The 22,738-nt window shown below is 46.4% G+C and overlaps 5 protein-coding genes across 7 annotated transcripts; 3 read left to right on the top strand and 2 right to left on the bottom strand.

The window, feature by feature from the left end:
* Positions 1–1,039: 1,039 nt before the first annotated feature.
* LOC9638645 (peroxygenase 2) lies at positions 1,040–2,193 on the bottom strand. The gene is made up of 6 exons (XM_002977015.2): positions 2,009–2,193; positions 1,789–1,938; positions 1,641–1,726; positions 1,500–1,594; positions 1,319–1,444; positions 1,040–1,265 (listed from the first exon to the last, which is right to left on the bottom strand). The coding sequence occupies exons 1-6, from the start codon at positions 2,118–2,120 to the stop codon at positions 1,118–1,120; spliced, it is 717 nt and encodes a 238-aa protein (XP_002977061.1). The 5' UTR covers positions 2,121–2,193; the 3' UTR covers positions 1,040–1,117.
* A 6-nt stretch (positions 2,194–2,199) lies between these two features.
* LOC112348870 lies at positions 2,200–5,940 on the bottom strand. 3 transcript variants are annotated; one of them, XM_024682180.1, is made up of 4 exons: positions 5,492–5,940; positions 5,305–5,396; positions 2,778–5,148; positions 2,200–2,711 (listed from the first exon to the last, which is right to left on the bottom strand). In XM_024682180.1, exons 3-4 carry the CDS (start codon positions 5,097–5,099, stop codon positions 2,442–2,444), a joined length of 2,592 nt encoding a protein of 863 aa, XP_024537948.1. In that variant the 5' UTR covers positions 5,100–5,148; positions 5,305–5,396; positions 5,492–5,940; the 3' UTR covers positions 2,200–2,441. The 3 variants fall into 3 exon arrangements, with proteins under 3 accessions (XP_024537948.1, XP_024537947.1, XP_024537949.1); XM_024682179.1 differs by having other exon boundaries at positions 5,305–5,940; XM_024682181.1 differs by lacking the exon at positions 5,305–5,396.
* Positions 5,941–16,803: 10,863 nt separating this feature from the next.
* On the top strand, positions 16,804–17,469 carry LOC112348811 (pentatricopeptide repeat-containing protein At3g12770-like). Its single transcript, XM_024682034.1, has 2 exons — positions 16,804–16,911; positions 17,041–17,469. The coding sequence occupies exons 1-2, from the start codon at positions 16,804–16,806 to the stop codon at positions 17,467–17,469; spliced, it is 537 nt and encodes a 178-aa protein (XP_024537802.1).
* A 46-nt stretch (positions 17,470–17,515) lies between these two features.
* Positions 17,516–18,163, top strand: LOC112348810 (putative pentatricopeptide repeat-containing protein At1g68930). The gene is made up of 2 exons (XM_024682033.1): positions 17,516–17,666; positions 17,841–18,163. Exons 1-2 carry the CDS (start codon positions 17,516–17,518, stop codon positions 18,161–18,163), a joined length of 474 nt encoding a protein of 157 aa, XP_024537801.1.
* A 31-nt stretch (positions 18,164–18,194) lies between these two features.
* LOC9638644 (pentatricopeptide repeat-containing protein At2g02980, chloroplastic) lies at positions 18,195–19,484 on the top strand. Its single transcript, XM_024682032.1, has 2 exons — positions 18,195–18,733; positions 18,911–19,484. The coding sequence occupies exons 1-2, from the start codon at positions 18,195–18,197 to the stop codon at positions 19,482–19,484; spliced, it is 1,113 nt and encodes a 370-aa protein (XP_024537800.1).
* The last annotated feature ends 3,254 nt before the right edge of the window (positions 19,485–22,738 follow it).

The following is a 22,738-nucleotide window of genomic DNA, read 5'->3' as shown; positions in this document are numbered from 1 at the left end:
ATTATTGCTTCTGACTATTTGACTCATTGGGTGGAAATTGAAGCTCTTGTTAGTGCATCTGCAACCACTATTGGATACTTCCTCCTCAATCGAGTGGTGTTTTAGCATTCTTGTCTAAAGAAAATTCTTTCAGATAATAGTCTTACATTTATGGATAAGGTATTTCATGTTTTAATATCTTAATTGGGGATACACCACACTTTCATAAGTGGTTATCATCCACAGTCAAATGGTTTGGTGGAACAACTTGTTTGGATATTCAAAGGAATGATTGCAAAGTATATGAACTTTCAGTATTCGGATTGGGATTGGTTATTTGTTCTCTCTTCGGTATGTGAGGTGTACATATAAACTCCTATATAATCATGATCTAATACTATTAATGGAGTTGAGTCGCAATTGCCATAAGTTACCAATGTTAGGTCTTGCGATCATTCTTCTACTAGTTTAAGTAAAGTCTGCCAAATACTTAAGTTGCATACAAATAGGATAACAACAACATTATAACTCCTATCATCATCCACCTGCAGAGTATAAAGTAAATGATTTAGTGTTAATTCATTTTCCTAATCTTATATATGTGATTTGTTTAAAGGGCTTTTTGCTCAATGGAAGGGACCATATCAAATATTGCAGAAAGTTAGATTGCAAATTTATAAATTTTGGCATGATATCTAACAAGCCAATCCTTCAAAAATTGTGCTATGGTTGAAATACTTCATACAAAAGGATTAAGAATAATTGACACTATTTATAGATCCATTAATGCCTTCTTCTGATGTTCCTTCAAAGGAACCTTAACTACTTGTCATCATTTTAAAAAGAGGGGATGATGTGAAGTATATGGCTATAATACCATATACTAATATTAATATAATGCCATCAAATTAATTTCACTCTAGATCAGGGTTTTTGAGTTAATTGATATACATATTTCTATATTCCAAGCACTTACATATTTATAATTTCTGCATATAAATAAATAAATATATATATATATATATATATATATTAATTCCAATTTTAAAAAAAACTGATAAAAGCTTTTATAATGTCCAACTTTTTCTATTTAAACTTTAATAAAAATAGAAAAGCCAAAAAGACATTTTAATAGTATTCACTGCAACTTCTGTTGATGCTTGTGTTGTTTCTCAAGATATTCAAAAACACTCCCATCGTAGACTGCCCTGATAGCATCTTTAGACATGTAGCCCTTCTCTCCAAGAATCCAATATGTAGCAGTCCACTCTAACTTATTGGCAGTCCTAAGGAAAAAATGATCACAACTCTTAACTGATAACAGACTGAAATCTCTTACCATCCAAACAGGTCAAACGCATCTCTTTGGCCTTGAGTCATCGCAATGATCTCCTTGTATGACATTCTATCAGCGTGTGTACGAGCATACTTGTCGAAGAGTTGCTCAAAGTTTGCAGGAACAAAGCTGTGTATCAAGTGTGAAGATCCATGGTCTGATAAGTAGCGCAAGAATTTCTTACCGTCCCTCATGGTCGTATATTCCAGTGTCACTGCCATGTATTGCCTTGTGAATGTTCTTTATGTAAATGGGAAACAAGGGCGACGGAATCCAGCTCTAGAAAAAAACACAATATCAACCCATTAAAACTAAAAATTCCAACCTCGAGAGTTGCATAGCTCATGGATCCGTTGATGAAAAGCATGCCAATGAACGCCAACACGAAGTTGAATCCGATGGCTCGGAAGCCTGGACATCAAGCACAAAACTTAGAAATTTTCGATGAGACAAGAAAACATCGTCGCACAGACCTTGAAAAGTCTCCCAAGGATAAACAATCCCATCCTTGTTGCGATCAAAGAAGGCGACATGCTGCTGCAGCACAGACAATCCGGAGTGATCGTGGTCGGGGGATCCCAGCGGATGGTCATTGTCTACAGCGAACAAAGCCCTTGGAACATCTGGAATTAAAACCAAGAATAAAAGATAAGAACCTCCTCTACAGAGCACGAAAACTCAAGAAAAACTCACGGGGCTTGGGAATTCTATCGTAATCTTTGGCCTCCACCCTGTGCTCTTTGGTCACAGGCGCTCCATCAGCAGTTGTCTCCAACGCCTCGCGCTTGCGAGCCTCCATAGCCATCGCTGCGTGCTACAAAAAATCTGCAAGAACAAAAGAAAGAGAGAAAAATGCGAGGGAGAACGAAAAACCCGCAAAAGTATAAGAAAAGCATAGGGCTAACGAGAAGCTTCTTGTGAATGGAAGAGCATGCAGCCATGTAACGTGGCAAGTGGAATCTACCAAGTGGCAACCTGACACGACGTTGCCATGTGGCGGCATGTAAAGCCCTTTGCCGCCTAATGGAAGTATGAGAGTACAGCCACGTGGCAGTGCCTAGTAGTGCCACGTGGAGAATGATATGGCTTTTTTTATATACAAGTGAAATGGATCTCTCGCGAGCGCTCACAGTCTTTCGATGGGCGAGACTGGCGGATTTGGATGGCACGACGATCGCAAGCTCTTGTCGCGACGAGCGATGAGCGTGACGGGAAGCTTGGTCTCGCTAGCGCTGCCATATCTCACCTCTCCGCCAGTGTGGATTTTGCTGTGGAGGATCGCCACGGCCGACGCGAATGCCTGGAGTCCCATGAGCGGCCTCTGGAAGCTCAAGCGGTAGAGACCATCTTCGCGGCACGGGGACAAACTCATCGTCACGAACTTGCGCTTCACACCCTGTCCAAAGTTTTTCCAAAAATCATGAGCTCCAGAGGTTTGAAACGATCTCAAAGAGTTCCTCACCTCGACGACGAGATTCAAGGAGGAGCTCGAGCTTGCGTTGTCTCTGTTGCTGCTGTCCTTGTCCTTGGAGAGCGTGACCATCCCACAGCCCAAGTCCCAGCTCCCACAGTCACACAGTCCTCCAGACCGCCATCGCTCCACGAGGGGCCGAGGACCTTCCAGACCGTAAGTGGGATGGCCGTGATCCCCTGTTGGTAGTACGACGTGAATGCTCTCGCCTTTGGCCCCCACAATGCTGCTCCACGTCGTGGTCGTGGACGACGTCTTCTCCAGCGCGAACTTCTCGTGATGGCATGAAACCGTGACGCTGGCCTTTCTCACTTCCAGCGGCACCCGGATCACCATCGCTGCGAGCTCCTTCCTGGGCTTCATCCCTGCGTCGCTGTGCTCGCCACCTTCCCACGGGCTTCCCAGGAGAGCTTTCAAGTATGACGCAACTCTTGACTTGGAGTGGTGCGTCCGCCGGTGCGGAGTAGTGCTTGCTGGTTGCCTCTCGTCAAAAAGTGAAAACTCCGAGTCCATGAAATGCATGACTTCGCCTTTGAGGTCGACTTCCGTGTATATGCAGCAGGAGAAGCTCATCGTCCCGATAAAGTTGACGACTCGCTTCCGGATCTTCTGCCAGTGCCGCCACCCGGATTTGTCCTTGCCTTTGCATGTATAAAACGAGAAGCACTTGTCTCGACGATCTCCCTGTTCTAGCCGCGCCACGAGTACCTCGTCAAGTTCGTCCATCCAGAAGCTGTAGCTCGTGAGACCATGCCGGAGGATGCACTGGAGGTAGCCCGTGAAAGAGGTGGTCGCGTCCAGGTTTTTGGAGTCTTGGATCTTCTCTAGCAGGCTTCGTCGCTTCTCGGAGAGTAACCTCTTTGGCTTCATGAGGTGGCTCTGATCGAGCCGAGGAAGGCCGCATCCTGGAAGCGGGAATACCGACGGGAAGCTGAAGCCATCGTGCGGGAATCCCTTCGAGGCCAGGGACTTCAACCCCTTCCTGAAAAACGTGACCGGCTCCCAGTGCTTTCTCGGAGAAAAGTGCTTTCTCACCGTCCTCTGCGGCTTCAACAGTGGCACTCTGGCCTCTTCAACAACAGTAAACTTCCCACATTTCGAAGCAACGTTTGTTGTAGACGCTCCCCTCCGTGATTTTCTTATAGAGGTACTCTCTGAGACTGTCGACGATCTGGTGTTGGTGCTAGAAGATCTCTTCACGGATCCAGAAGATATGTGACGTTGTCCCGCTGCTGCCGCTGCAAGGTGCTGCCGGAGGGACGCCCTCAGCGTCTTGACTCCCGGGAGGTTTTTTATCGACGGGGCGCAAGAATTCTTGGAGAGCGGACTATCCTGTGTCAGGGACCTGTACGAGTGCTCCCTACTCCACATGGACCAACCTGGATAGACGAAGTAAGGCCCCTCTCGGGCAGTGGCACAAGCTTTCAAGGACCGAAAGCTTTCCCTTCTCGAAGTGTCGGTGCCAATATCCTCAAGCTCAATGCCACAGCAGCCTGCTTCCATGGAATTGTCTAGAGCATTTAGTGATCTCAAAGAGGCAGTCCCATCGTCACTAATCGGCGAGCAAGCGCGCGACTGTAGAGCGTCACGAACTGGCGTGCAAAACCCGGATGTGTTCCGCTCCTCTTTCCTTGATCTGGCCGCTGGTAAACCATTGAAGCCCACATCCTCCGGGACCGAGTCCGAGACGTCCGAGTAGATTTCGCAGTCGTCCAGAAGAGGGGTGTTAAAGCCTGCCTTGTCATTCGTCGTTGCTGTTGTCAACGGATCATCGAGGCACAACTTCCGCCTACAAGTCTGGATCGCCACTGGTCTCGCCGGATCATAGCTCGCGTCTTCCACCTCCGCTGCCTGTTTATGAAGAGAAGCCCCCACACCATCCCGTTTCCACCTTTTGGCTTCACGCTGCTGCGCTTGGATCTTCATCTTCATCCTAAGCTCCCTCTGCTGCTGTGCAGGGGAAACCAAGTCCGGCGCTCTCGTCACACCGTTCCAAGCGTCCACGCTTTTGATCTGGCACTCGAGCATGTCCATTCTCGCTTCACTGGAGATGCCGGTGTAGTCAATTTTCCTTCTACCCGACGAAGAGTCTTCAAACGCTACCGGATTATCAAAAATGCAGCCCAGGGAAAAGCTAGACTGGCGCTGCTGCTGCTGCTGCTGCTGGGGCAGAAGAAAAGGATGCCTGTGACGTTGCTGCTGGCCTCCCTTGGCTCGATCCATTGGTGGTGTAAGTGGCGAATGTTTAGCAGCAGAGTATCTTACCTCCGCTGCTCCGGTCGCATTTGGAGCTTTCGATGCCGACGGGGGCATGATCTCCCTGACCCAACTGTGCCTCTTCTCCTTTTATCTCAAAAAATTCCTACAAGCACAAACACACACGAGAGTGGGTGAGTGAGAGCCTTCGTGAAAGCTCCATAGCTAGCCATCCTAGAAGACACAGAATCAAACAAGAAGAGCAGGCTAAAAAGAGGGTGTGATAACGACGATAGGTAACCAAGACAAGAAAAAGTGGCACCTGACACAATGTGCTGGCTCGTCGTCTGTCTCGTTGCCATATCACGCGAAGAAAAAAACTCTTGCCTAGAATTTTTTTTCTTGAGCTACCGCCTGCAAGAACACACAAGCTTCCAGATTCATTCATTCATCCATCCCGAAAGAGAAATAATCAAGTCTTACAATTAAAGAAACGATCCACACCATACCTGCGTTGATCGATGCCAGGACCGCCTGCCCGGCACCTAATCGCAGCTCGGCTGCTCGGATTAGGTGTTTCCAGCCGCATCACAGCTTCCAGAAATCCTACCCGGCGCCATTGCTCGCGATCGCTCTATAACGGAACAGGAAAGGGGTCCATGGCCGGAAATTTGACTGTTGATCCGAGTAAATGCCGGTACCTCGGGAGATTTCTTGGAAAGATTGGCGCTGCCAGGGCCCAGAGCCATATTTCGAGCAAATAAATGTCGATTCTGGGAGAAATCTGGGCAAGAAGATCAATCAATCAATCAAAGATGATGAGATTGAGACTGCCACTCCCCTCGCTCGCTAGCAAGAAGCTACACTACGCCGCGACCCGATCAGCGCCCTAGACCTAAAAAATCGATCATAGCGAGCAAAGGCGCCGCGCGCGAGCATGGAGAAACGAGCGCCCTCGTGCATTATGCCCAAGAACACATAATTGGAGACCTATAACCAACCTATAGCATTGCACGAGTGGCATGATATGGTTCCGACTCCCTCTAGAAGGATTAAAGAAAATTTGGCGGGAGGTCGTACATGCCCTAGAAACCGTACGAAATAGAATATACTGCGAATCTAAATAATTTTTTCCTTCTCTCTGACACTATTGCACGTTCCAGTGACGTTGATGTTGCGGAAATCCTTTTTTTTTACTTCCTTCGTTTTGGTACGCTTTGAGCTGTTCCGTTTGTTGGTGCTGCTCACGATGGATAGAAAATACCAAAAAACTCTAAAAATTTGAAGAAAAATCAAACCATGAGTTTTGGATGTATAGCTTGGACCTCGCAGAAAACACGCAAAAGCGCTGGAGGAAAACTATGTGTAACGCGAAAGAAAGGTATCTCATACCTTTCTCCTTCCTTTTCTAGCTAGTGTGTGTGGAAGACAGTTTATTTGTACGTAGAGCACGCCAAGTATCACGCCCTGGCCTTCCCGACGGAGCTCTCGCAGCGCAGCGCTGGTACCACCAAGCCTTGAAGGCAGCAAACCGAAATGAAATCCACGCCAGAGGCAAGGATTCTTCCAGTAAAATGGTGGTACCACTACGTCTTTTTCTACACCAGGAACAATAACGTGAGAATTGGAGCAACAGTACTTTGGACGGCAGTGGCCTGTACCTGCCTTGTTTATGTTCATCTGCGAATTTGTGTAAACAAGCTCTAGAGCGATTTGGAAAGAAGGGAAGTTCATGTTGATGGTCGAGAAGAGCTTTCAAAGGTTGTCGCGAAAACCTTGGCTAAACGACAGGCAAAGCAATGGTTTATAATCTTTTGAGAGGAACCTGATTTGGAGATCTGAGACAAGAAAATGCTAACGAATTGTACCTCGTCCTCTGTGAAGGGAAATGTTTTTGCTACGTTTTCATATCCCTGCAATGAACCAGAAGACAAAGAGAGTATGGCAGCAGCCATCTCCAACAAGTGAGAAGCTAAACTAATATTAACAGTCTGATCTTCTCTGGTCGATGAAAGATCAACTTCACAAGCAGTACTAATCCTAAAAGTCAAATGCAAAGCTCAACTGCTTGCCATAGCCTGTGTGGTGCGCATTCTGAACATGAAAAACCTCATCCAAAATACCAAAAATACGAAGGAAAAGATGGGCAGACAGAGCTTGCAATTTGCGAGGAAAAAGAAGTGGAGTAAGAGAAAATCAGTTGTTCGTCTGCCGTATCAAAAATCATAACCACACTCAGAAAGAATTAAATGAAGGGCGCCATCACCGGTTCATCATCATCATCATGTTGTTCCATCACCGGTTCTGAAGTTGGGTTGCATGGAATTGCCTCTGGGGAGGATGGGTATTCACACATTCGAAAGGAGCAAATTCCTGCAAAAAAATAGGAAAGCTGATAGAATGAACGGCGTCGTTCTAACAAAGGCAGCCTTTGTTTGCCACTCTCGTGAATCGTTTTCATCAAACAATCATATGTAACCCTTTTTACGGGTGCGGCGCTGGAGTTGTCAAATGGCAACGTTGGTTCTTCCTTAGGATCGCTTGATTAGTGGAATGGGGGGGCGTGTACGGGTCCCCATTTCAACCTTGCTTGGAGCCTACTACTGGATCTTATGGAGATGGAGGTATGAGATGCTTTCAAGCATCTCTTACCTCTCGTCTCCATCAGATCCAGTCAAGACATCGCCATCAGGATCTAGTCACTGGGGCTGACTTAGTCCATGAGGGTGGTAAAGAAAATACCTGTTTGATCTCAGCAAGAAATTCGGAGCTGTTGCAAACGAGCAACGAGTCGTCGACATAGACCGCAATAGGGATTTGACTACACAGATACGTTTGCACCGGTGGTGAAGCTCAAAAAACTGGCACATCCATAAAATGTTTGTTAAAACCGCCTTCTTGAACGGCAACCTTGAGGAAGAAATCTACATGCAACAGCCGTCAAACTTCTTGTTGTTGAGAGTTTCCAACCGTAGTGCTCTTTGCCTGGAACTCGATATCCCTTGATTTTCTACTGTGAGCTTGTGTTTTCTGGATTTATCGTTGGGATCCACATGGATCGCACCAATTTCCTGCAGGAGGAGCTTTAGACACCAACCTGTTCTTCAGGAACGAATTATCAAACGCTTGACGACTGCTTGCAATCAGGAGATGCCATCGCTTCTGCATCGTGTGGAATTTCTGGGAGCTCCCCACCAAGCTCTCAGGGACATCTTTAACATGGTCTCGATGAGCCCGAGGGTAGAGCCACGACAGGAGCTTCTACATGGTCTGGATTTGGCAGCATTGGTACAGGGATTTCTCCGGATTGCTGAACCACCACCTGGGATGGGCCTTCAGCAGAAGTGGAAGAACGCCCTCACAAGTTCCTCACTTTTGCTGCCTCGACAGTCACGCGCAAGTCCAAACCGGATTGCCCAATTAGGCAAGCAGCAGCTGGTTGATGGCATCGATTCTGAGCTGGTGACCCAGTCGCGCATACCCTTTTGCGAGGGATGCCAACTCGGGAAGCAGATTCACACACGTTTTCCCAAGTCTGGAGCCCCTGGCACCACTGAAAATTCTTGAGCTTGTTCATAGTGATATTTGGGGACCAGCTCTCATATGGCGGTTTTCGATTTTTCATCACGTTTATTGATGATCTCAGTCGCAAGACTATTGCATTCTTCTTCAAAACTAAGTCGCAAGCTCTTGATACGTTTAAAACTTTTGCCGACCAAATGGAGTTTTCCATGTTTCTCCAAATGCATGGAATCCAGCGAAAGCAAACCGCACCCTACAAAACGGCGTATCAGAGAGGAAAAACCGAACCCTGATTGAAGCAGCCAATGCCATGCTTCAATTCAACAAGGTGCCAGCAACTTTTTGGGCAGAGGCTGTGACGACGGCTTGTTATCTTCAGAATCGCCTCCCCACGAAGGCAGTTGCTGCTCCTGAGGAGGCGTGGACAGGCAGCAAGCTTGCTGTCGACCACATTAGAAAATTTATAAACTTTCCTAAACACGTCTTTATTCTTTTATTTAAGTTCATAGATTAATCTCATGTTTATAATTAAACTAATATATTTAGCCATTTATATACATTTTTACATCAGCCTTTCATCCTATCCCCTCCAGTTCATGCTTCTCAGCAGCCTTTTTAGGACAAATTCCTCTTTATTTAAGGATGGAGATTTGTATTTCTTTTGCTAACCTTTGGATGAGCTTGATGCTATAGACAGTATTTTCTGGAAAACCTTAGTTATTTTACTGATATGAACTAATAAAAACTAAGTTTGTATATATTAAAAATTTACCAATTCATCTCCAGTGTTACTCAAAGATGGCAAATATATAACACTCAGTGGATGATGAATTTCTTCTTATTAGTAGACCCAGAGAAGCAAAAAAAAAGAGTTCATATATTATAAATACTAATTGCTTATGTGAGTGCATGGAATATGGAAGTGGATTATAGAAATGTATTTATCAATTAGCTTAAAACCCTAGCTTATATATAGGAGCAAATGATCCGGATTGATAAAACATATATATACATTCCTCAATACCCCTTAGGGGTTAATACAAAAATTAGACATGTTATTGCTTCACACTCTAGAGCAGTTAGGGTCTCCTTCATCATGTCAAGTCTAGCTCCACATTCTATGCGGACTGCATAATCAAGTTTAGGGTGTGCATCTTCAATGAATTCCTATCTCATTGCAATCACCAATGCATGCCTTTTGCCATTCCTTCTTGTCTCTAAGGATGGCATGATGTAGTCATACTGCTGCTAGTGTAAGCCTCCACCATGCTGCCATAATTGCTAATACCGTGGCTTGTACCCCATCAAAATATGCTCAATTGTATGCTTCCCACACAAACTAGACCCCCATCGCTCGTTAGACTGCCCATCTAATATGGCCCACACAAGGACCCCTATCTCTACCCTTGTCTCATCCCAACACATATGAATCCCCCAGCCATGATGTCCCCTACACCTGATGCACCTTCATGTGGGACTTGTGGCAAGGCCTCTAGCCCCCTCGAACCAATGTATGACGTCTCCACACCAAGCCTTGAAGTCTTGTGAGATCCCAAGTTCCTTTACTGCTGTAAAGATCTACAGCCACACCTCCTTAGCCACATCACACTCCCACAATGCATAACTAACTATTTCCACCTTGTCACATTCTTTACACCTTTGTTTCACCTCCTCTCAAAATTGTTGCCAACTAGGAGACCACTTTTGGCCACTAGCCAAGATGTGACTTTGGCCTTCTCCTGGATTGGGAGCTTCTAGAAGTCTAATGTGTTTCCTAGTATCTACTTTGCATCCACACCTTGTGCCATCCACTTCTACCACAATTTTGATATTTCCTCTCTCACCTCTTCATGAGATGTCAACAGCCCATTATATGCCTCTTTGACTGTGTACAAGAAAAACCCACCTCGTTGCCATGCTACAGGGTCCCAATCCAAATCCTCTAGTAACTGCTAGCACCATTATACCACCAATCCATCCCCTTCTAGAAGGGTGTTAGATTCTACCATATTGAGCTGTTTGGGAATTTATCTTTTGATCTTGTCATCTGATACCTGTGGCATTACTTGCGCTTCTCCTATAGAGAGAAGTATTCTCCTCTCGTGACTCTAAAGGGCTGCCCTATGTTGTTTGTTGGTGAAAGCACAAACCATACCTCCATGTTTTCATCTGACTAGGTGAGAGTGGGGCTTATATTATATATTATATCCACAAGAACCCAATAGGAACCACCTCACAATGTGGTCTAGATTAAAACTAATCTAACGGCTATTAAAATCCATTATGCTAATATTATTGTACATGCATCATAATATAAGCAACCAAAGGGAACGACTCGAGAGACTGTCCATAGGGGTTCAAATATAAAGGGAAAGGGCCCATGAATAAGAGTGCACCCCCTTTTCCAATTGGTTAAGGGTCTTGGGATATTTGGGGTTAAGCGTCCTTGGGTTTGAATAGTACTGGGTTGAGTGACCTCCTGGGAAGTCCAAACTCAGGAGGTTACACATAACTGTATACTTGGACCTCACATCATCCCCTCCTCTTAGAAGGATGGAAGGCAGTCAAGGTTCCTTAGTTGATGGGCCAAAATTTGAAAGAGCATTAGGAGGAACCACTGGTGGATTTGTAGGTGGTACTAATATTCTTGATTCCTTTATACAAAACGTTTTAGTTGTTGGATATACACAATTTTTGGAGGATTAGCCTATTGAATATCATGTTGAACCTTATAAACTTGAGTTCTAAGTTGCCATAACATTTGATACGGTCCCTTCCATTAAGCAAGAGCCCCTTAGACAGACTATGTACCATAAGATTGGGAAAATAGACATCCACTTTATACTCTATAGGTGGATGATGATGGGAGTTATAATACCATTATTGTCCCACTTGTACATAGCCCAAATGTTTAGCAAACTTTGCTCGAACAAGTGGAAGAATGCTTGCCAAATATTAATCCTAAAACCTAACATTAATAACTTGTGGCAATTGTGAAGGTAAACTCAACTCTATTGATAATATCGGGTTATAACCATATAGAAATTTATATGGTGAAGCATTAACAAAACTCTATACTCCTATAACATATATATACCAAAAAGATGGCAAATAACCATCCTAATTCGAATGTTGAAAATTCATATATTTTGTAATGATCCTTTTGAAGGTCTAGATAAGCTATTCCACCAAACTATCGATCTATGGATGATAAACACTTATAAAAGTTTAACATATCCCAAGCCAAAATGTTATAATGTGAAATGCCTCAACCATAAATATAAAACCATTATCCAAGAGAAATCCACTCTAGACATGAATGCTAAAACACCACTCGATTGAGGAGGAAGTACCTAATAGCAGTCCTTGACACATTAGCAAAAGCATCAACTCTCCACTCAATGAATCAAGTAATCAGAGGCAATAATAATATATTCATTGCCAACAATTTACCATGAAAAAATCCCTGCCCCTAGACAACAGCCTTAGCCTATTCTCAATTACAAGATGTGGCAATGCATTACATTTTCAATCTTGTAACTTATCCTTAGGAGTGAATTAGAGAAGGTTTAAGGTTCAAATATTTTAAATATATTCTTTACACCCCTAAAATAAACATCTTCATTATAAATTTAAAAAATGAGATAAAAATTTATCCCATTAATAATGGATTATTTATTAATGGATTTATCCCATTTTTTTAAATCTTTGGACAAACTCCAGCATCTCCATCATCAATTCTCCCAATGTCCTTGCTTCTCAAGCACTGTGGTAATGTGGCAGCCTTACAGCAGGGGTGGATTCATATACCATTGTCACCAGAAGCCTCACCAGTGATGGATTCCTTGCCAATCACGTATGGCAAATGCAACAGCATCAACAACACTGTCGAGCTCTTCCTTTGCCAAGAACAGGCATGAAATGTTCAGGAGCATGGACTCCTTGGGGATCAAGCCTGACAGTGCTACTTTGTCCAGCATGTATTTGGCATCTTGTGTAACATTCGAAACTCTTAAAAAATTGCCAAAACAAGCTTGACACTCTCCAAAGTGAGAGGTGTTTTCCTGGAGATTTTCCAGAGGTGCAAAGAGAATGCTCTTGAAGCTGGAATGATCACTTGTGAGGCAGAGGTGTTGGAGAAGATCATCAGCCTGTGACCCAGCTCCCACTCGCTACTATAACTCTTGCTTGCATGGCACTCACTTATAATCATGAGATATACTAGGGAGGGGCATACAATCAATAAAAATTCTCTATATGGTTTGAGAGTGTTTTGAATAAACCAAGAGCTCTAGACACTTAGTGGCAAAAGATACATGACCAGCTAAAAAGAAATATTTCTAATGGCACGTCCAAATCACAAAGGCAATACAAGAGCATCCAGTTCTTTACTTAGAATCACGCCATTAAATGATCACACGTTATTTATATTGTAAGTAGCATTTATAAATTACAAAATGTAGATAAAACTTTATATTTAATCATATAAAAAATCATAAAACCAACAAGATATTTATAATATTAATATAAAAACCAAATTAAGCTGCGAGATTAATAATTAAGCAGCTTGAAAATCTTAATAACATTATATCAACAAATTAAAAAAATACCAGCAAGTCAAATAGTAATAATAATGATAATAAAGAATCATCTTAGACCGATAGGGCCAGAATGTGAGCCTGTAGATGATCAATGCAGCACTATTTATTCTTTGTAGCCTATAGATCAATACAAGATCAAATAGAAATATGGAAGGTTAGTTTGCTTGTCAAATAAGCGTTTCCAAACAGAAAAACAAGACCACTTGCAAGTTTTCCTTATGCTTATCCTCAGCAACTAGATATTGGGTCAGAACAGATTTCGTGTATTGGGGCTGCCAAGCACGGTCAGAAGGGCCTTTTGCTTCTTCCATCCTTTTATTGCGAGTATAAGCCACCACCTTGAGTTTGATAATATAATAGTAAGTCTAGGGTTGTAAATGAAAATCCAGAATAACAGGGACTATTATCATAAATGTTATTAACTGATTCAATTATTGCGGATATAACTGCACCATTGAAAAAAACTGACTGAATGTCAAAGACATGTGTAGTTTCTGAATCTATATTCTGACCGAATAATTATAGTTAAAAATTATAGGCATATTCCTACTATTCGTCGGCAGCGTCGACGACGCCATCCAGATCTTCCATGCTCTCCCGGCAGCTCTTGAGTTCTACAAGCAGGCGTGCAACGCTTGATCTCCGTGAGGGGGACCTCCGGATGCTGGTCTCAGTTATGGATAACAAAAGATGAGCTCTGGATTCCCACGGCCTTCGCGCAGTCCCCTTCCCCAACCAAAACGCCAAAATAAGAAAACGTGAGTAGCAGCTAGAAAGTCACCGGAAGCTCACCAGCATTCTGAGCGCCTGTTTCAATGCCAACGATTTGGAGCTCGGCAAGGCATGGCCTTTTCTTATCGAGTGAGATTTTCCAGAGCTGGTGATCACAGCTTTTAAAAGAGAACTCAGAAATACCCATGGACTCACGGCTCGCGAGCTCACTGTCGGCAGTGCGAGCTTGGCAATGGAGTGCCAACGCGCTGGAAAACAAGCAGGGAAGTGAAGTTCCAGCACCAAAATCTATATCAGACCCTGAACTTATGAAGAATTCCACAAGAATTTGAGCTTTTGAGGAATGGGTCTGAGGGGGGTCTACTGGCAAGCAGGTTTGGCTGGGCTTCCTCAGTTAGTTTTTCTCCCCTTCTTTTATCAGCCTCGCCTCTAACTCTGCCTTCATAGGTAAAGCTTAGGTGAGGGAAATTTTCCTGTTCGTTTTAAGGATATATATAGTTTTACATTTCTTGAATGTAAGACATAGTTCGTGACCTTAAATCGTATGTAACTCTCAAATTTTTCAAAAAAGACAAACCAATAATATTTATTGGTTTTCTTCCTTCATCCAATCTAAAATTCACACATAATCCCACTCCATCAATAGGTGACATATAGCTTGATTTTGGAATTTTTAAAATTCCTTGTCCAAGATCAATTTGTATGGGTGGTAATTGCAAATTAAATGCAATTTTAGGAGAGCATGCCGTGTCAAGTGTTTTGTTGAAATATATATCACTTATCGTAGAAAGCATCTTCCTGGCAATTAATCCGTACAATTTACTGTCGAACCATGTGTTTTCAGTTCCAGTGTCCCATGGAATATTCAAATTCACAGCGATAGATTCCGAATCATATGTCAACCTGTATACTTGCGTTTTGTAAACAGTATCAGCATTAGCCAATTTAATGATAACAGCACCTTTAGGATGTCCAGATACCCCAAAGACTATTTCACCTCGATCACCATTATGCCAATGACTAAATCTGTCGTATTTCCACTGGCTAATTATGGAATCTTCTCTTTGTCCAAAACCCAGTAAAGCTTTCACCGTACTTCCACGAGATCCATCTAATCCTTTGCCACTCCATTCATTAGCTAATAAAAATCTAGTTTGCTTTAGTTTATTACCAACTAGCCACTGAGATTCTTTAAAATGACCTTTAACCCAATGTCCACCAGCATAGCTTATGTTTGTGCAATAAACACAATTTTTCCCCTCAATTTCATGTGCTTGTCCAAATGATCCCCGAATTCTATCTAAATCAGGTTCATCCAAAACAAATGGAGCAGCTGATCCAGTATCCACAAGAAATGAAACTGGAAGCCCATTTATAGGTATTGTGGCCCAAAGCCCAAATTCAGGCCGACTTTTCAAAGTCAATGGCAATCTCACGACTTGAGCATTTACCACACATAACATCGTCACCAAAAAGATAGTGATAACATACATTGAGCTCCATCTTCCATTTGGCATCTTGCCATCCAAGACCTCGGTTGGCATTGAACTCCATCTTCCATTTGGCATTTTGCCATCCATCCCACTGGGCGTTTCAGCTTCCAACATGAGCATAGAGCTCCTAGAGCATTCTCCATCTCGAATCTTGAGTTTTCGAGCTGCTGGAATGCTTGAGAATTTCATTGCGTTCCACCTCTAGTGACCACTCGAGGAGATCTCCGGGCGAGCTGCCCCGCCAGAGAGCTGGAACTCGGGGGACTCTCGCTAGAAAATCTAGAAAACTGTGATCCTCTACCGAATGCTGCTTGATCCTTCACGCTTTCACTCGCAATCACTCGCAGAGCATCGATCAACTGATCAATCCGATGCCCTGATCGCTGCGCGGCTCATGCCAGGATCAATCGAGAAAGCCACGCGGATTTTCCATGAGGCGCGATGACGATCTTGTCGATCGGGGGCTCGTCGAGCGCGTCGTCGATGTAGAGCTTGAGCCGCCTAAGATATGACACTAGCGACCTGTTTGCTGGACTAGAGCAAAAAACTTTCGAAAGGGGGGCAACAAAACCGGCATCAGCGATAGTTTTTTTTTAAGAACTTGCAGATAGTTTGTTTCAAGTACTTGCTGACAGTAGCTGCATGTAATTTGTGTGAGTGTCAGGTGCGCAGTGCGTCCTTCATGTACTCCGGTCGGTGTAAGTTGTAGCAGAGAAAGGAAGGGTGTTTTAAGACAAATTTTATAATCTAACTAGTAGAAATGCCTTTGAGCATACCTGACTAACATTCACTCTTATCGATAGCAAGCCATATATAACAACAAGAATACCCTAAACAGGATCCTCGTCCTCAAACGAATGCCGGGAAATGATACAAGCTTTCGAAAAGCGCGGCGGCGTCTCCTCAGCACAGCGATCATCGATTCTCCCTTGCAGCGATTGGCACGCCTCGACGACGGTCTCTACCATTTGCAATTCCAGTCGCCCTCAAGCACTGCGGCAGTGCGACCCCCCTACCGCAGGGCCACGCCCTCGACAGCGATGGATTCCTCGGCAATCACCTCCTCCAGACGTATGGCAAATGCGGCAGCGTCGACGTCGCCATCCAGGTCTTCCATGCCCTCCCGCGAAGAAGCCTCTTCTCCTGGAACTTCACCATCGGGGCCACAAGGCGATCGAGACATGGACTCGGCGGGGATCAAGCCCGACAGCGCTACTCTTTCCAGCGTCCTTGGCGCTTGCTCCATCTTGAGGGATCTGGAAGAAGGCCGGAGGATCCATGCCAGGATTTCCAGTGGCGAGTTCCAGAGTGGGATAGTTGTGGAGACTGGGCTCGTGAAGATGTATGCCCGCTGTGGCAGGCTGCGAGGTGTTCGATCGGATCGAGAACAGGGACATGATATGCTGGAACTCGATGATCGCGGCATATGCCCAGGGCGGGCATAGCGACTAAGCTCGGCAGCTCTGCGAGGAGATGGAAGGTTTCGGATTGAAAGCCAGCGACACAACTTTCGCTGGGATCCTGGGAGCTTTCTCCTCGCTCGAGGAAGGGAAGAAGATCCATTCCAGAGCTCATGCCAGGGTTTAGGGTCTCTCGTCATCGATCGTCGTCCAGAACGCGCTTCGACTAGACGTTGCGAGGGCCGTCTTTGACAAGATCGAGAGCAAGAGCGTGGTCTCCTGGAACGCTATGATCGCTGCTTGTTCTCAGCAAGGAGAGGCCGTGCAGGCGCTGGAGCTTTTCGAGAGGATGGAACTGGAGCCCAACGAAGTCACCTTTGCAAGCGTTTTCAACGCTTGCTCTTTGATGCTGGATCATCGGGAGGTGGGAAAGCGGATCCAAGATCGTATTCGAGGCTCTCACCTGGAAGCCAATGTGACCGTGGCCACTGCCATCGTGACCATGTATCGCAAGTTCGGGAAAGTTGGCATGGCGAGACAAGTTTTCAATGGGATCCAGCACAAGAATGTGGTGTCCTGGAACGCGATGCTGGGAGCTTACACACAGAATAATCTGGACAGGGAAGCTCTTGAAGTCTATCACGAGATGGTGGCGCAGAAAGTCCATCGGGACGAAGTTACGGTGGTGATTGCTCTGGGTATCTCTGCAAGCTTACGACTGCTAAAACTCGGGCGTTGATCACGGCTACGACTCCAACATCAAGGTCCAGAACGCTCTCATCAGCATGTATGGGAAGTGCAACGAACTTGACGCGGGCAGCCGAGTTTTCTCGAAAGTGAGAGCTCACGATGTGGTCTCCTGGACGGCTTTGATCGTGGCCTACACTCAGCACGGGAGGAACCGAGATGGAGGGAGAAGGCATGGAGCCGGACAAGGTGACTTTCACCAGCGTTCTGAGCGCCTGTTCCAATGCCAACGATTTGGAGCTCCGGCAGGCGCTGCATGCACTGGTCTTGGCGAGGAGAGATGGATTCAGCGATGGAGTTCTGGTGGCAGCACTCACCAACATGTACGTTAAGTGTGGGAGGCTGGAGCTGTCGATTTTCCAGAGCTGCAAGGACACAAAGGCGGTCGTGGTGTGGAATGCGATGATCACGGCCTACGAGCAGGAGGATACAGCAGGGCCGCTGTCGATCTTTACGACATGATGAAGCAGCGAGGCTTGGATGCGGATGAGTCGACACTCTCGAGCATTCTAAGCGCCTGTGCGGAGCTTAAAGATTGTCAGAAGCTTCACGTAGCCTCCAAGGACTGCTCTCAATCTCCGGTGGTTCTCAACGCGCTTATTAAAATGTATGCGAGCTGTGGAGAGATTCGCGAAGCCAAGGCGGTGTTCAAGCGGATGAAGTCGTGCTTACGTCCAAGGTGGTGACGCTCGAAGAGCTCTCAGGCTCTACCGGGGGATGATCCTGGAAGGAGTCCAGCCGACCGAGGTGACGATGCTGGCGGTCATCGCTGCGTGCTCGGCTATGGAGTCACTCTGGGAAGGTATAGTCATTCACCGTTTGACAGACTCTGTAAGTTCTTCACGGACACGGCTGTGCAGGTGCGCTCATCTCCATGTACCCAGGCACCTCAAATCCAGCGCAAACTGCTGGAACGCGATGCTGGTAGCTTACGAGGACGGTGTCCGGCTCTACTGGGAGATGAGCTCCGCAGGGATCAAAGCCAACGAGGGGACTTTCGCTGGAGCTCTCGCTGCTTGCTCGATGCCTGGAGCCGTGAGAGAAGGATACAGGATCCACGAGCAAGTCTCTTCCAGCAGATATAGCTCCGACCTCAGCCTCAAGACCGCTCTCGTCCACATGTACGCCAGGTGCAACCAGGTTGACGCTGCGTTCCACGTCTTCGAGCAGCTCCAACCGGACGTGATGGCCTGGAACGCCATGATCGCGGCCTACGCTCAAAACGGTGGCACGCTCTCGAGCTCTACAGCAAGATGGTCAGCGAGAGCAACGTAACACCCGACGCCCACACCATCACCAACATCCTCAGCGTTTGCTCCAACGCGAGGCTGCTCGACAGCGGGAGGAAGATCTTCGAGCAGGCCGTGAGGCAGAGCCCCGAGCTGGAGCGGAACACGGCGGTGGAGTGCGCGGCGTTTAATCTCTACGCAAAGTGTGGCAAGCTCGACGTATGTTCGAGAGGATGGATGCCAAGAACGCCGTGTGTGCTGGCACGGGATCATCGCAGCCCACGCTCACCATGGCTACGGCATCGACACGCTCTGGTTCTACCGCCTCTTCGAGCTCCACGGCTACAAACCGCTGGAGCCGACTTTCCTGTTGGCGTGTGGCCACACCGGCCTCGTTGACGAGTGTAAGTGGTACTTCCAGTCGATGATCGAGGACAGGATCACTCCAACTTTCGATCACTACTCGGGCGTTGTGACGGTTCTATCGCGCGCTGTGAAGCTGGAGGAGGCTGAGGATTTGCTCCACAGCATGCCGTTTAATCCTGGCAGCGTGGGGTGGACGAGCTTGCTGGGGGCGTGTGGAACTCACGGGCATTTGAAGCGGGCTAGGAGAGCGGCGGACGAGGCTATGGAGCTGGATCGACATGACAGTGCTCCATACGTGCTGCTCTCCAACGTTAACATCTCTGTTGCGTCGGGGTGTCTGCGCAGGAAAACCAAGCACAATCATCCTAAGCAAAGAAGGATAAAAGTTTATAGTCTCCCGCCCATTTTGTGAGCTAGGGTTCTATGGCGGTGCCGTGGGCGCAAGAGCTTGTTGTTGCGAATCTCTCGACGCCTGCATGCAAGCTGTCGGATCCGGATGAAGAAGCGGCATTCTCTGCCCGGCTATCCACGACATGGGCGCCAGCCCCGGATAGCGCCCCATCTCCTGGATCGTCGTCTGGCCCAATAAGCGCGGCAGCGGCAGCGGCAGCCCCATCCTCATCTCCGATGAGTGTGTCATCGCCCTCCTTGGCCCCATCTCCAAGCCCCGCCCCGGTAAGCACGCCAACGAATTTCACAGCGCCAAGATCCTCCTCACCACCAGCAGTGAGCGTCTCCTCGCCACCAGCAGTGAGCGTCCCTTTCTCCTCCTCACCAGCAGCAGCCTCATCTCCGATGAGTGTGTCATCGCCCTTCTTGGCCCCATCTCCAAGCCCCGCCCCGGTAAGCACGCCAACGAATTTCACAGCGCCAAGATCCTCCTCACCACCAGCAGTGAGCGTCTCCTCGCCACCAGCAGTGAGCGTCCCTTTCTCCTCCTCACCAGCAGCAGCCCCATCTCCAAGTTTCTCCGCCTCATCTCCACCATCCTCGAGCGTGCCATCGACTGCCTCTTCCTCCACGCCCTCTATAGGTCCTGCCCCATTGCTATCGAAGCCCCCTCCAGTAATTCCAGTAATTGTGGGAGGCTCTGGTGGCAGCGACAGTGGCAATGGTGGTGATATCGGCGGTAGCGGTGGTGGTGGTATCGCAGGTGTTGGTGGTATCGTAGGTGGTGGTGGTGGTGGTGGTGGAAGTGAGGATGAGAGTGATCACGAGACTCCATTATCGATGGCGCCTCCACCTTCGCCTCCACCACCTCCCCCTCCAGTTTGGGAGACATGGGATTGGGGTAGTGAAGAGCCATGGTTGGAGTCACCCACAGAAAGCGCACCGCCACAACCATTTCTAGCACCACTTTCAATACAGTGTTCAACACTATCTCCAACACCAGAGTTTCTACCTTCGATAGCATCATTTTTGGCCCCAGGTCGAGCAATTCCGGCATCAGCTCCAGCAGTACCTCCAGAGCTTCATCTAGTAGTACCTCCAGAGTTTCATCCAGCTCCGGCACCACTGGCACCAGCTTTGGCACTGCGCCGAGCACTAGCTCCGGCACTAGCCTAGGGACAACTAGTGTTTGAGGTATTTTCTATACCTTTATTTCCATTGTTGCCACTCATGTTGTTTATTGCATTGTTGTGGACGTGGGCATGTGGAAAACTTATAAAGCATTAAAAATTCTTTTGAACAACAAAAAAATCATTCAATTAAACAATGCCTACTGTCTCCTTATGTTTCCATATTTCCTTGCCAAGAGCCGTGCATGCAGAGCTCCAAATCGCTAGCATTGGAATAGGCACTCAGAACCACTAGTGACTCCATTCCATCTGCTTGTAGACCTCTGGGTTCCTGCCGTGTTAAGTGTAGGCCACAATCAAAGCGTGAACTCTGTCCATGTCAAGTTCGTTGTACATGCTGATGAGAGCACGTTCTTGTTGGAGTCGAAGCACTTGAGGCTTGATCCCGAGTTTTGGCAGCTGGAGCAGCGATCATAGTGTTCTAGGAGACCACACTCTTGTCAAACACAGCTGCCTCCCAGATATCACAGCAAGTTCGCTCCCAGCAGTCTTGTGCTTCGAAAACCTCGCTACATGATCACGATGGCAGTGGTGCAATGATCCAGCAGCAAACTTCAACAAGCATTGAAAACCCTGGCAAAGGTGACTTCCTCTCGAAGAGCACTTTCTCGGCCTCTCCTTGCCGAGCACAAGCAGCGATCCAGGAGGACCACGTTCTTGTCAAACACAGCCGCCTAGAGCACCGTGCTCACAAGTGCGATCTGTTATGCCCGCTCTGGGCATATGTAGTGATCATCGAGTTCCACCATTTCACATCGTTGTTCTCGATCTGATCGAAGACCTCTCTGGCCTCTCGCGGCCTCCCACAGGGGGCAAACAGCATGAAGTTGGCGGGATTCAAGCCCGATGAGCGCTGATCATGCCTGCTCTTGGAGAATGCCGCGATGATGAAATTCCAGCAGTGGTTCTTGGGACGTATGCGCGTCCGGGCTGGCGCATTTACGTCTGGAGGAGGAGATCGGTAACTCTAGAATATACCTGTTTTTATATGAAGCATATTCTTGGTTGTCTTTTCCTTTTCATTTGGGGCATATAATCCTTAAATTGGCCTAGGTTGCGCAGGATGACGCTTCTACCGGTGAGAATCTTGCGGGAGATTTTATCGCGTCTAGATAATCGAAGTGCAGTGCGTGCAAGCAGCGTGTGTAAGGCATGGAGAGAAATCGTTCAATCACCAGACTTCAAATCTAGAGCTACAATGGATTCGGGGGTTTGGATTCTCACGTATGTTAACGACGCTCTCAAAGCTTGGTGTCCACTCTCAGGTTCCTTCTTGGATGACCCGTTCCCAGATTTCAAGGATCATTACCAAGTTTTGGGTACTAACCAAGGCATGGTGTTCTTACGTTCTAGAACAAAGCTTTATGTTGGTAATCCTGTGCTCATGCAATGGGAGGAACTGCCTGCCATTGACAAAATGCTTTTCAACACAGATTCTCAGATGAATGACGGGATTTTAAGCTCTAGAATAGAGCTATGCTCTGAGAGGGAAAGATACGTAATTATTGTTATCAACAAGTGTTTCCGGGATAACGCTGTGATGTATACCCCTGACTTGAGGCGGTGGCGCACCTGTCCATTCTATTGTTTTCAGACAGTGGGTGATGAATGGAGAATTTCAGAACAACAGGAGATAAGGAGTTACCCTAGGGACTTCTATTATGAGGGGCGAAGAATGCTTGAGGTCATTGCGAAGAAAGAGTTTAGCATTTGGGAAGAGCGTGATGCATCAACACCAAAAGCATCTGATCTTAGTTTCAAGAGGATATTTTATCCAGATCCAAATGAATGGAAATTGTTAACAAAAGTTGCCGTAGCTAAGCGGGAAGAATATGAGAAGCACACTATCGGAAGCTTGAGGTGTTTCTGGTCCAAGAAAGCTTGCCCAAAACTTCGCCCTTTTGTTGTGGATTTGGAAACTATGATTTCATATGTCTTCCCCCGAAAACACACTGGACGTGACAAATTTTCCAGCATTGTCTTTGTTTTGATTGGAAACACCATTCCAATTCCAAAGTGAAAGAATACTCTTTCATATAAAATAAATTAAGAATTATGTATTGTCAATATTAAAAAAGATCAAGAT

The sequence above is a fragment of the Selaginella moellendorffii genome, unplaced genomic scaffold (assembly GCF_000143415.4).
Source record: "Selaginella moellendorffii unplaced genomic scaffold, v1.0 SELMOscaffold_33, whole genome shotgun sequence".
Classification (NCBI taxonomy): domain Eukaryota; kingdom Viridiplantae; phylum Streptophyta; class Lycopodiopsida; order Selaginellales; family Selaginellaceae; genus Selaginella; species Selaginella moellendorffii.
This window is presented reverse-complemented; position numbering and strand designations above follow the sequence as displayed.